Source organism: Cydia pomonella, chromosome 13 (assembly GCF_033807575.1).
Source record: "Cydia pomonella isolate Wapato2018A chromosome 13, ilCydPomo1, whole genome shotgun sequence".
In the NCBI taxonomy this organism is placed as follows: domain Eukaryota; kingdom Metazoa; phylum Arthropoda; class Insecta; order Lepidoptera; family Tortricidae; genus Cydia; species Cydia pomonella.
In genome coordinates this window covers 11,253,139-11,267,102 of record NC_084715.1, presented here as the reverse complement: position 1 = coordinate 11,267,102, position 13,964 = coordinate 11,253,139, and the positions used below count along the sequence as shown (strand labels likewise).

At 39.3% G+C, this 13,964-nt stretch overlaps 1 protein-coding gene across 3 annotated transcripts in view; it reads left to right on the top strand.

The window, feature by feature from the left end:
* The window catches only part of LOC133524207 (protein spinster), a 49,526-nt gene that overhangs the window by 30,529 nt on the left and 5,033 nt on the right, over nucleotides 1-13,964 (top strand). For 2 of the 3 annotated variants that reach the window (XM_061860092.1, XM_061860094.1), the window contains exons 2-5: nucleotides 5,687-5,883; nucleotides 7,853-8,004; nucleotides 9,868-10,068; nucleotides 11,226-11,360. In XM_061860092.1, coding sequence (XP_061716076.1) covers nucleotides 5,687-5,883; nucleotides 7,853-8,004; nucleotides 9,868-10,068; nucleotides 11,226-11,360 — 685 coding nt within the window. Of the gene's footprint in view, nucleotides 1-5,686; nucleotides 5,884-7,852; nucleotides 8,005-9,867; nucleotides 10,069-11,225; nucleotides 11,361-13,309; nucleotides 13,572-13,964 lie in introns of all 3 variants that reach the window. The other variant, XM_061860093.1, reaches the window with a different exon arrangement.

The window sequence follows — 13,964 nt, the reverse complement described above, 5'->3', positions numbered from 1 at the left end:
CGTTCAGATACTAGATAGACGTGCCAACTTTCATTGCTGTCGTGTTTGATTTAGGCAGACATTACAATAGTTCAGGTAAACGTACTCTACGAAATATCTGACCATCTTAGTGTTCCGATGCATCCTCCAGGCCCAAGGTTCGCTTAATGCTCTACGCAAAATTCAGCACTATGCAGGTATAGGTTATACAAATGATTTCCGCGGCATACCTTTATGCGGGCCGTACACATACACACTCGTCGAGACTGCTCCTCTCTCGTCTCGCTTTTTCTCGTCTCATCTCACGCTCTCCGCTTGGATCGGAGCGTTGCCGAGATGGCGAGAGCCTCTCGACGAGTGTATACAGCTGGCATAATGCCACATTCTGTGACACCGGTTAAAAATTTGACGACCGGTTTGGCCTAGTGGGTAGTGACCCTGCCTACGAAGCTGATGGTCCCGGGTTCAAATCCTGGTAAGGGCATTTATTCGTGTGATGAGCATGGATATTTGTTCCTGAGTCATGGGTGTTTTCTACGTATTTAAGTATTTATAAATATTTATATATTTTATATATCGTTGTCTAAGTACCCTCAACACAAGCCTTATTAAGCTTACTGTGGGACTTAGTCAATTTGTGTAATAATGTCCTATAATATAAAAAAAAAAAATCTTCTACCAGTAACAGATTCTTTCAATGGTTCCATTTCTTTTTTTTTTCATAATTTAACGAGCTTAGTCTAAAAGACGATGACGCTCAATAGTACACATCGAGAAGTGTTCTTACACTAAAACATTTAAAAGCTAAACAGATCATTATTTTCGTCTTGATGCCCACCATCACCATACTGAACAGAGCTCTAATAAATCGTGCAGTACTTACCTATGTATGTCTTTTCCGTTAGGTAAGTATTTGCTCGTTCGTGCAGTATTTTTTATTTGATATTGTATATCTGCGCTAATTGCACAGAATTGATATCAAAAGACTATTGCATCCGCTACGTGATCCTAGTAAAACCATTACTTATATTATAAGTCAATGAGTAAAACGCATAATAGCTAATGTGACTTCTCTAAAGTTGCAGTCAATAGGTTAGGTATGATACGGTATAGTGTTCGTTAACCAAAACATCGCCTTGTATAACCATCAATCGATATCCTTAGCCATTAGTCCCCCGGGGCGATCCGTCATCCGCAGCAAACAACGACCCGGTACCGGAAATGAAACGCGCTTTCCCATTTTCAAACGATTTCATTACCCCCGTGAAAATCCCGAATCCTATTACATGTCTGTGATTGACACTTTATTAATCCCCATCATATCTCTAGTTCACGGCTATTTACTCCTCACATTCGTGTAAGTTGTTTACATTGATATATTTTTGATCTGTATTAGTCATAATAGGGAAGTGCTGACCGTTTGTATTTTATTTTATTAATGAAGGTCAGCGTCTATATTGGCATTTCAAATTAAACATGCGTTTCGTCACTATGAACACACGGTACCGTTCCATTACGAGCCGCCGCGCTGCAACGCTTCGAGTCTGGTGCGGAAAATCACCTCGGCGCTGATTGGGCGCCGGTGATGGCGTGATGCGAAGTTTGCGTACGCGCGTGCCGGCGTGGCGCGACGGTGTTGCCAGCGCGATTGTTTTGGCTGCTAGGGTTTCATTTCTATCGCTATCGCTTACCAAGCGCAGGCAACTTGAATAAGAAACCAGTGTACGCTCACTCGAGATATTACGGGTGCTGAGGTCGCAGTTTGCTGGATATCTCGAGTGCTCGCCTAGCCTGCGCGAGCGCAATGGGAATACTCGGCCTAAATGACAGTGACGTAGACGTAGTACCACGACCACGCCACCGAACGCCCGTCACCAAAACGAAGGCCGCTTTAAATCTTGATAATTTTATCATGACGACAAAACTATGATTCCTCACAGTCAGACTTTTGATGACCAAACAAACCTTGATATCAATATGTCATCATAACATGATCAGCTGTTAGTTCTTTTTCATGAAAACAATCTTATCAGCTTGAAATGTCTTAACCATTTTATTAATTAAGATATATCACTAATATATATAGTGTAGCGCACTGCCTCTTGATTTTTAATTTAATTAGGTATGTACCTACTTCGTTATTTGTCTGTTCCGTAAATAGAGCGTTTCTTATTTCATTTTACGCTCATATATCAGGGGCAGTTAAATTTAGAGCATCTACAATTTCACCGACTGACTGGGAATGCCTTTCGGTTTTTAGGGTTCCGTAGCCAAATGGCAAAAAACGGAACCCTTATAGATTCGTCATGTCCGTCTGTCTGTCCGTTTATTTTACATTAATTATTCAGACACTCCTACTCCTGGGGCACTTTGACATGGCGGTTTTCCAAGCGTTTAAATTAAACAATTATTAATAACCGGTACTTTCTCATCAGTAAACCAATCTGTTTGCCAGCACACACTTTCTACATAGATCTTTGTAGGTAGCAAGTGCAGAAGCTATGATATCTTCGATGTGCTTTCACTATCACAACGTGAGTATTGTAAGTTACTTAGATAAAGGTTTTCATTCTGCCATTAGTTTTATTTGTTATCTTGAGTAGCGGAATAAAACCACGAGTAACATATCCTTTTTATAATTACGGTCAGACTAAGAATACCAGCTGGGATGTTTGCTGATCGTTGTTCCTGCTGCTACCACGTCACACGGCTATAAGAACCAACGTAACTAACCTCTATATCCGTAAAAAGTATACGTAACTGCATAGCCACCATTATACTGGTTGATTTGATGTTGGTTTGTTTAGTTAGGACATTCCTTTCAACTCTTCAAGGCTTCGTTAGTAAGGACGACGTATTGTATGCTTTCGAATTATCAAGGTCTGCTCGTCAGTCGACCGACCGTGATCTGACCGTGAAAATCTGCTTACGTCATGGCACATCACACCACCGACTGACGCATTCGCTTTTAATCAGAGCACTAGCGCCATACACACGTCCCACGTACCACTTTTCAGTTTTCAGCTATAACTGTAAACACTTACGTGTATAATATAACGTAACGCAAATAACTAATTTAATTGCATCGGAATATAGGTATTAATGTTTTCCGCCCAAGTAACTGTACTACACAAGCTGCACTAAAGAATAATACTTATGTAAAGAATAATTAAAATATAGATATATACATGTACAGTACAAGTCATGAAAAAAATTCATCAAGGATGCATTAATTATTTCACTGTCGTCATTGAAATAAATTACACTTGCGTACCTATTTATTGTTTTAACATTTGACCTGAGCAAAGGGAGTTTGTTTGTCCTTTGGGACGTTATCGTTAGTAGGTATTGTATTTATGTTCATTAAAGTTACTGTGCATCTGTGTATGTGCATATTGCGATATTGGACGTTACTGTATTGTACCTACCTGAATTTTAATAAGATAATGATTAAGTACACCTAAGAATAGGTATCAGATTAAATCTCTCGTCTTTTACTGATCAGGAGCTGGCCGCGTAGTCAACGTGAAAATCGCTTACGCTCCGTAGCGATCGAAACGCAAATGTCATTGTCGCACTGATATGGAAGAGTGATAGAGAGACACAAAGCGATTCGTTTTCGAAGCGATAGCGATTGTCACCTTGGCTAGGCTGGCTGGTTCTTTCATGTTTCATTTTATTAACAAAAGCTCTCGATGTGGTTTACAAAGCATTAGCCAGCACCAACCTTAAAGGCCCTCCAGTTTAAGTCGTGGATTTCGATTACTTATCATTGTTACGCATCTATAGGCCAAATTATACTAGAAACATGATTAAAGTCGAGCAGAAAATGTTTTGTGAATAGGACTGCTGAGGACTATAAGAGCAAACTAATAAAATGAATCGTCGACCGGGTACAGAATGGGGCTTCAACAAATAAAGGTGACGCAAACAATGGGGCCCGGCCATAAAAGAAATGATTTATTAAAGTGTCTGCATGATAGCCACGGGATGAAACAGGGAATATTATTACGTTTTATGACATGGCGAAGGATATTAAAATTCTCGCGCAATGTTTTGATTGTTGAGTGTCTCAAAAGTGAACCGACTGCACTCGTTTGTGTTATAACTTTGTTCAATATTTTTTACCGTATACCTACTCATAGGATCAAATAATTTCTTCTTTTAAACCATAAATCATATTATGGATGTGTATACCATCACACTATATTATTGTTCTTGTTTAATTACAGTCTTAACAACTTTCTAAGTGTGGTAAAGATTAATATTGATACCTTTGTTAAATAGTAGATAGTTATGAAAGTAGATAAGTAATAGGTATATATCCTTTTAGAATTGATAGTACTGATAGTGATAGTAAGCTTATAATTAAATAAGTGAATACGGTTTTTATAGTGATCATAATCATTTCAAAATAGCAAACGTAACTCTCTCCTTTTATTATCGATTTAGCATTACACGTATTTCATCGTGGTATCGGGCATTTCCATGTTTTGCAAACCACACCCTTCCATAGTTATTGGTTTTACTCTAGTACGAGCAGTATCTACCTACAAAAAAGTCGTTCGTTACAACATCGAGACTATTCTATCCAACGCAAACCAAGCGCAAACTCTTGGCGTTGTATTTTATTTATTTATATCACGGCCATACCAGCTCCGTCATCGCCTTTTTATATTGCATAAAGTTCTATGGAAAATATACATCAGCTTCAGCAGTGCGAAATCCGTAAACAAATTACTTGTACTTAACAGGTATTTTATTAGTCAAAAGTTTATAAAAAGTTTGACGCGTGTAGGTACCTAGTTCCGGTTAGGTCTGTTTGGCGCATCGGCCACGCATTCTGCCATTCGGCGTCGGCCAATCAACTTTGCAAGGTCAAGTTTCGTTAATAGGTAGCTGTTTTTTAGACCCCGAGGCTCTTTCGTGTAGGTTTATGAGATTTAGTCGTCTTGTAATGGCAAGGTTACGTCAAAATTATTGTTAACTAAGTATAGATAACTAGGTAAAAAAAAGTTATTAATATGCAGCAGAACACATGTGACCCTGCTTCGATATGCATATTTATGGCTCCGATGTCATATATTATTAATTATTAGCTATAAATATAACTAATGCATTTCACTTTAAAAAAACATGATTATTTGTTATAGTTACCCATATAGTTTCATCAATAATAATAACAGTAACCTAAATTACCTAATCCAAGTGGGAAGAGGCACCGCCCCAAAATCGGCCCACGATATCACGCGATGGGCGTGCCTAAATACCGTGACTGCACAAAAACTTTATGACAGCTTGTCACGTACCTATGACATAAAAAGAATTGGTCAAGATTCAGGATTAAAGAAAAAGGAGTAAATTAAAAATTAAGCATTAAACTTTTGCTTTATTTTTGGAATACAACCCTAATGGAAGCATTGGACTGTTATGAGCATTGGACATCGAGCATGACAGAACACATTTGTACTTGTAGTTATGTGCAGGCTTATTCCGCACGAATGCACCTGTTAGGGTCGTGAAACGAATCGTATGTTCACTGTACGAGTAGGCATGCTTAAAAAACACGTGTCAGGTTTCCCGCTCCTTTGCAGGAACTTAGATAGCGCCATGCTCTCTTAAGTTCTTCAAGACATGTTGGTTGCCGCATATTGTATTGTTGTGCGTGATATCTGAGTCTGACCTATCTTTATTTCTATCTTTACAGGTGTATTAGGTGATGTGAAGAAAGAATTTAACATCGGCGATGACCAGGCCGGCTTACTGCAGACGGTGTTCGTGGTGGCGTACATGGTGTTTGCGCCGATCTTTGGGTACCTGGGCGACCGGTACTCGAGAAGATGGATCATGGCAGGCGGAGTCGCGCTATGGAGTCTTACCACATTCGTGGGGTCGTTCTTCACGGTAAGTTGTCTAGGAAGTAAAAATAAGTCAGGATTATATTACTTGTAAACTGAATTCTTACCATGCATGAAAGAAATTTAAGATTTTGGTTAGGTCAGATATTCGATTAACCAAACTTCAATGCGGTGGAAATTAGTCCTTAAGACTCCTTAGCTTCCGCTCCATTGGAGATTTTAGGCACTTACTAATACATATATTTTTATAACTAATAAAAACGGAAACTAATAAATATCACTTGCGTGGAAACACTTTAACCAAATAGGAAATTAAATTTGGTGGGATTTTCCCGCGTAGTTTCCATCATCACTTCGCTTCACAGACTTCGCTGGTTCGGCCATTTACTGAGGATGGGTGAGGATCGAGGTGTTAAGAGAGCTTATTTGGGACAACCGACTGGTCGCCGTCCAGTGGGTCGGCCCAGATACCGCTGGAGCGACAGTGTACAGGCGGATCTGTGCCAACTCAAAGCCGACTAAGGTCCGACCGAGAATGCTTTTTCTGTCTCGGCCGAGAACGAGACCGAGACCGAGATTCAATGGGATTCTCGGCCGAGACCGAGACCGAGACCGAGAATTTATAAAATAGAAGAAAAAAAACCGTTTTTTGCAATCAAAATGTTTCAATAGTCGAAATTTGACGATTTATCAGAAAAAGTTATCATGATCAATTCGTAGCGCTATTAAATGGTATTTTTATAGTTCCGTAGCCAAAATGGCAACTTATAGCGTCTGTCCATATGTCACAACCATTCTTTTACTCGAAAACTATACGATATATTTTATAACGATATATAGAACGAAGGTGTATTATGTAATGTAAGTCGCATCTTAGTAAGGTAAATAATTAAGCTGTAATATATACTTTTTCAGGAAAATTATTTTGAATATCTTTATTTTATTATGCGTTTCCCGACACGCACTTGGCCAGTTTTTCTAGTACGGATGTGCACAAAAAGAGGAACAATAACAATAATCAAAATTATAGTTATGTCCAATATTCCACAACAGTAATCCGCCACAGGTATTGTTTTGTACATAGCTACTATACCTTACCTTTTCCTGTAAATAAAAATATATTAAGTATCAAAATACCCAGTGTCATCTTACACCCAAATTTAATTTAAGTTACATCTCAATAACAATATACACTCATTTATTAACTCTTCCGCAATAACAACAACCACAAAACGAAAAGAACCAAAGAACAGATGGTCTACCGCGAACCACGTTCGACGTGTTGCCTCCCTGTCACACTTACGCACAAATTTACAAGTGCGACATAGAGGCAACACGTCGACCGTGATTCGCGGTAGGCCCTCAAGTCATTACTGGCAACCGAGCCTATTCGATCCCAACCCAACACCGTATTTGAATAATTGGCTTAAAATGTGGGTACGAAACCAATCAAAATCACAAAAAACGTCACATCACGCGGGCGATGCCACCAACGGGTGGCTTAGAAACGGGCACTCGTGTGCGGTAAATTCAAATCCACTAATGATAACTTATTGCCTAGTCTCGGTCTCGGCAAGAATCTCGGCCCATTTTGGCCGAGAACCGAGACCGAGATCTCGGCCCGATTTTTGGCCGAGAATGCCGACAACTGGCAGGAAGTGGCACAGGATCGGGACAGGTGGCATTCTCTCGTTTTGGAGGCCAAGACCCTCTTTGGGTCACTGCGCCACAATAGTTAGTTAGTTTAGTTAGTTTCCATCATCAAGCAAATCAAGCATGTATAACGCACTCTGAAAACTTGTTGAAGTTTTCCTTTCTCCGCGATTTGCCGAGGTTTACCTTTTCTTAGTAACGGACCTGCATTAGGGTTGGTACCAGTTCGGTGAAATGAAACAGCTCTTCAATTAGTCTGATATCTGATATTACTAACATCTGTTTTGAGAAGAATTGCTGCGTATCCTACCAGTTTATCTACTGCCTACTCACAGTACTGACATAAACATTATCATTTCCAGAATTTCGGCATGTTCGCGTTCTTCCGCGGCCTGGTCGGTATCGGCGAGGCGTCTTATTCCACGATCGCACCGACCATCATCAGCGACCTGTTTGTCGGCAACGTGCGGTCCAAGATGCTGGCCTTCTTCTACTTCGCCATACCCGTCGGCAGGTAAACAATCATGTCAATAAACTAATCTTTTATTTATATTTATTTATTTAAACTTTATTGCACATAAAAAAAGAGTACAACAGGCGGACTTAATGCCACTAGGCATTCTCTACTAGTCAACCATAGGGTAAAGCAGAAAAGCTTCAAGGTGGGTGCAGTGAGAAATAAACATAAAACCGTAACTTTTGAGCGAAGTAAAATTTCTAAATAAATACGTCGATATATATTATATGACTATGGTTGCAAACAAGCTCTTCTGCCAAATGATAACTATATTAATGCTTTCAACACCACGCACGGGCATTAAATTAAAAGAACGTTACCTACTTCTCCTTGAAAATGTTATGAGGATTACATTACATAAGCTGCAGGTTTTTATTTTATTTAAAGTGGTCGGAATATTCGCGATGCATATTATCTTTTTAGGTATACCTGCCTACTGTCCTGTCTTGTCAAAGTAATGAGAGTAACAGTTTGTGTGGTCTGATTAATTCATGTTTACAATTTAATTTAATTTAATAAAATTTATGACGAAATAAAATCAGAATATACTTTATAAGCTATTATAATGCTAATCAACATTATAAGTAATATAAACTAACTAAATTAAACTTAATAAAATAAGAAACGTAAATAAGAATATAAAAACCCGCTTCCTATGAAAAGTCCCCCAGGTCTGTCCCCTGCGGAAGGGTACCCGTGTTAGAACACTTAGAAGTCATAATATTCTTATGAACCGCCCAAAAATACGCTTGGAAACTCTTTGCATCACTTTCTGTAGTTATGATGATTCAGTTCTAAAGACAGTTGGGAATGTTCTCTTAGGCAGATGGATGTAAAAACGGTATATCGGACGGATATCGGTTCAGATTATATATATATATATATATATATATATATATATGTAAACAAAAAATATCGGTTGCTACGGGAGGTCTATATATATTTGTTTATGTTATCTTCCGTTTGGCGATGTTTGCTTTGCCCTTGCCGTGGTCGTACGATGATAAGGGCGGACATTCGCCAATCCGTGCCAAGTATGGAGATAGCATCGGAAGATCCAGGCGATTGCCGCTCTCGCTTTGTACGTGGACTGTATGTCAATAAGATTGATATTATCGTACACGCTTCACTTCATATCAATTAGCGTACTTTGATGAATGTTCCGATACTAAAGTTGTTATTCCAGACGTAAGTAATTAGATATGTTAACGCCACGAACAAATACAATGTTAGGTATATAACAATACTGGAAATTTCACTACGGACAATTTCCTTACCGGACTGAAAGAAATTCGCCTTACATTTAACTGCTATATACCTACCCTCTTCTTGTGTTTTTTGGGAAGGCACAGTTGGCCAAACTGACTATTAAATAAAAATGTACCTTATTGTAATAAGATAAAGATTGAAATCGATGGAGAATAACATATTTCTAACATAGTTTGTTACAGTTTAAATATCTAGAATACCTACCTAAATACATAGGTACTAATGAAACCTATTTCGATTAAAATATGACTTGATGATACCCGATGTTTATTTCATGAAGTCCTTTTATATTGGTTATGTTATGTCTAAAAACCCTTAACCCTCTGAAACAACATCTATAAATAAACATACGAATCACTAAGGCTAAAATTAAAGTCCATATCAGACGGACGTTGACTTATTAGTAGGAAGAATTATGAGCTTGTTATCTCGTGTATTTTTAGAGACAGGCGTAAGCTAAGCGGCCCTAAGGCGGCGATTTTATCCATACAACGTCATCTGCGGTTTAAAACCATCGTTCCATTAGTCAGCCTAGATTTTTAGTTTTCAAAGTGTTTTTATATTTTCTGCTTAAGATGTACCTATTTACAGCGGCCTCGGTTACATAGTGGGGTCCGTGGCAGGCGCGGCGGCGCACAACTGGCGCTGGGGTCTCCGGGTGACGCCGTTCCTGGGCGCCGTGGCCGTGGCGCTCATCGCGTGGGTCATGACGGACCCCGAGCGCGGCCAGGCCGAAGACAGCCACATCAGGGCCACGTCCTACAAGGCTGATATACGCTCGCTTGTTAGAAAGTAAGTATCTGAACTTATAGGTCAACTTATATTTGGACCCGGGTACGTCCTTAAACTACGTCCAAAAGAGAGGTATGGGCATTGTGAATGTCATCTCGCTTTGTGTGGTAGGGCACAGCCAGTGGATGTCATTCCAGATCTAGAGCAGAGCCCAACTGGGGAAGTACCTCCACCTTACAGAAAACAGCAGCCAAATAACACTAGACCCTACTCATAGTGTTGTATTCCTGCCGGTGAGTAAGGTTGCCAGAGCTCAACGAGGGGGGCGGGTTTAGGGTCGGCAACGCGCATGTGACTCCTCTGGAGGTGCAGGCGTACATAGGCTACGGAGGCTACTTTCCATCAGGCGGGCCGTATGCTTGTTTGCCACCGACGTAGTATAAAAAAAAAAACAATGTCAACATCACAGTTTCAGACTAAGAATAGCGTTCAGTTGTTCAGAAATACGTTTATGATTTGATATAGCAAAATCACCGAAAGATTGTCACGTTTACGAATAGATAGACGACTCGACCAGCTCGATCTATAATTTGCTAAGTGAAAGAACATCCACGTTTATCTTGGTTTGGCAAACGATTATAAAATACCTCACTGTGGCGCTACGAGTCATAGATCTCTGAGACCGCTATGCAAACGTGGGCGGAAAGTTGACAAAAAAAAAAGCTGTTATGTGTCATCATCGTCAATTGGTCGTGCAGAAAATTAGGTACCATATTAATGTTAATATAGCAAAAGCTATTTAAAATAGATTATATGACGAGTCAATGATGGCTAGAAGTACGTGAAAATACCTCCAGCCTTTTATTTTTCTTGTCAACACGAAACGCTAGAATTAAAGGTGTGGGTGAACTTGAATGGGATCACTTTGACCCTCACAATGTCAATTATATAAAATTCCTATTGAATCTCGTAATGGACAATAATTAAATTGGTGTAGGTAGTCGCTGGTCGTGCAGTACATATGGATATTGTACGTATTTTTATAAGTACGTAAGGTCGGATTCTTCGGCACATTTTGTATATTGGCTTTTGGTTCAGGGACTCGTCTATTTTACTACACGCTGGTTAATATACGCTGCTTGCAACTTTTTTTAGCACTCTTGGGTTGTCATTTTGTTTGAAAATCTTTGCAATAACCGTCGTCATCGCCATTTCAGCCCGTCGTTTATGCTGTCAACATTAGCGTTCACGTGCGTCGCGTTCGTGACGGGAGCCCTCGCGTGGTGGGGCCCCCAGTTCATCTTTCTAGGCCTCACTCTGCAACCGAACATGCAACACATTACTCTAGAGAGGTGAGAATTTTATGTAAAGTGTTTCATTGATACCATTGGTATATGGATACAGACTAAATTCGGCCGACGAGGGGAAAGAATGGAACTCAAAAAATATCATCATAATTAAAACCTTTTGCCAAACACAAAACACATACACTTCATGACAATTTTACAGGTAGGATCCTTTTCACTTGACTACGCCCATTACAGATGAGAGTCTAGTAGTTCGATTCAGTGAGATGTTTAGTTAAAAATTTTAAATTGCACTTAACTTAGGCGGGTATTTTTTCCAAGTTATTTACAATTAGATTTCTTCCGGCTAGCTTATCGTAGAAGAATGCTGAGAATACACAAATTCACAGCACGTGACAACGTAAACAAGGTGCATCCTTAGCTACGTAATATGTATTAGGCTGGCACTAGGGTTTCTGGTTTCTCGACCTTTTTTATTTCTCGAGGCACGGGAATTCTCGACCAGGATTTCTCGAATATCTCGAGAAATGTTGAAAGTAATTAATAGAATCAGGCGTTACTTTGCGGAAATCCATGCTAATTAAAACAAGAAATATTACTTTGCTAATCCGCGAGAAAATAACGTGTTAGTCAATCAGTGCTAACCCGTTATACTTACTTGCAACAACTGACACACAACAACACACACAGACACACACACACACACAGACAGTTGTCAGGTGTCAGACCGTCAACATCTCCAGCATCTCCTGAGGATGCCTCGTAGAGAGGCGAAACACGTGTCGAGTTTTGTACTTTTGGTGGTGGGTTGTTATATTTATTTGCGTATTTATTTTTGCGGTGGGAGGGTGGGAACATTAATTGCATGTAAAAATACGCAAGTAAGTATAACGGGTTAGCACTGATTGACTAACACGTTATTTTCTCGCGGATTAGCAAAGTAATATTTCTTGTTTTAATGTTGAAAGTCTCAAAATATATGATGTTATTTTCATTTTTTTGCTTTAATACAAATTGGATACGTAGGAGTCGTGTAGGTGAGATCAATAATCATACAAATTGTAAATTTGTAATTACCATAAATTGCACTTAATGATCAAAAATTCAATAACAAAAAAAAAAGCTATAGGTGCAGGCGTGCGCGCCGGCGATGTAATATGCTATAGTGTATTTCTTTAGGTATTTAAGAAAATGTATACAAATCACAATATGGTGTTTTATTAGGCAAGAATATTCAAGTGAATTAATTTAACTCGAAGTGACAAACTTACAGAAGATTTACTACGTAATATACTTACTCTATTTTGCCAATAGGAATATATCGGTATTATTTGATTTATTAAGAGTAAATTCGTTTTGTAATATTTGTTATTACATGGCCCTGTAATGTAATTCGTCTTTTGGCATAAGAAATAAGATAAGTGATCTAATGACGTGTCTTTTTATTGAAAAACACGTTTAAAAAATAAGTCGAGGCAAATATGGAACAGTTATAAGTCATATAAGATTACTTACATTACTTTGCTTTTATAAGTAATAGTTACTATTATTTTAAGCGTTTTTAATAAAAGACGGAAAGGAAGCATAGTAATGAACCTTAAACGAGACGAATTCTTTAGACATTTGAGGGTAGTAGTTCAAAAGATACATTATATGAAAATCTGTTGAATCCAGAACGATAGGGGACGGATCAAGGCAGTTTAATATTTGATTGGTTAACTAATAAATGTAGTGCCTGAATATGAAAAAAAAAAACATTGTGTACATTTATTTAACAACGTAAAGTAATACACTATTTATAGACACATCACGTGTTATACGCGTGTTTTCTTTTTACTACAACAAGAGATTTATTTCTCGAGTTCTCGAGGCATTGAGTTTTTTTTTCCGCCTCGGCAAAGGACGAATTTCTCGAGATTTCCCGCCTCGAAAATTGTCGAGCAGAAACCCTAGCTGGCACGCTACAACGAGTATAGCATGATGTGTGACGGCAGCGTGTCGTACAAGTTCGGGCTGGTGGGCATGGGCGCGGGCGCGCTGGGCGTGCCGCTGGGCTCGGCGCTGGCGCAGCGCCTGCGCGCGGCGGCGGCGGACGCGGACGCGCTCATCTGCGGCTTCGCGCTGCTCGCGTCCGCGCCGCTCGTCTACCTGGCGCTGCTGTGCGTCAGCGCGCACGAGGCCACCGCCTACCTGCTCATGTTCCTGGGCATGCTCACGCTCAACCTGACGTGGTCCATCGTGGCCGATATTATATTGGTGAGCGTTTTCTGACTTTAACTAGGGTCTTCTGCTACTTTTATATTTTATTTCTGATGACACGCATCTTTTTCTTTTTTGGTAATAAGAATTGTAACAAAAACTTTCTACATGTAACTCGTAAAACTACTTTTCGTCACTACCAAGAGGACGATTTCACACAAGAAACAGCTAGATGTTGTGTGAAATCGTTGATTTCAAATAATTTCTGCGTCTAATGACTCTAACGTATCGATTAACGGTCGAATGGTTTATGGAACCGTATTATTTGAGCCATTTATATTTTACTATGTAAAAACAAAGTGTATTGTGGTTAAAAGTCTATTTCCCAATTTTACCATATTAAAGAATATGCAAAACTATTTTCGTACAATGAAATAATTGTAGCAGAAA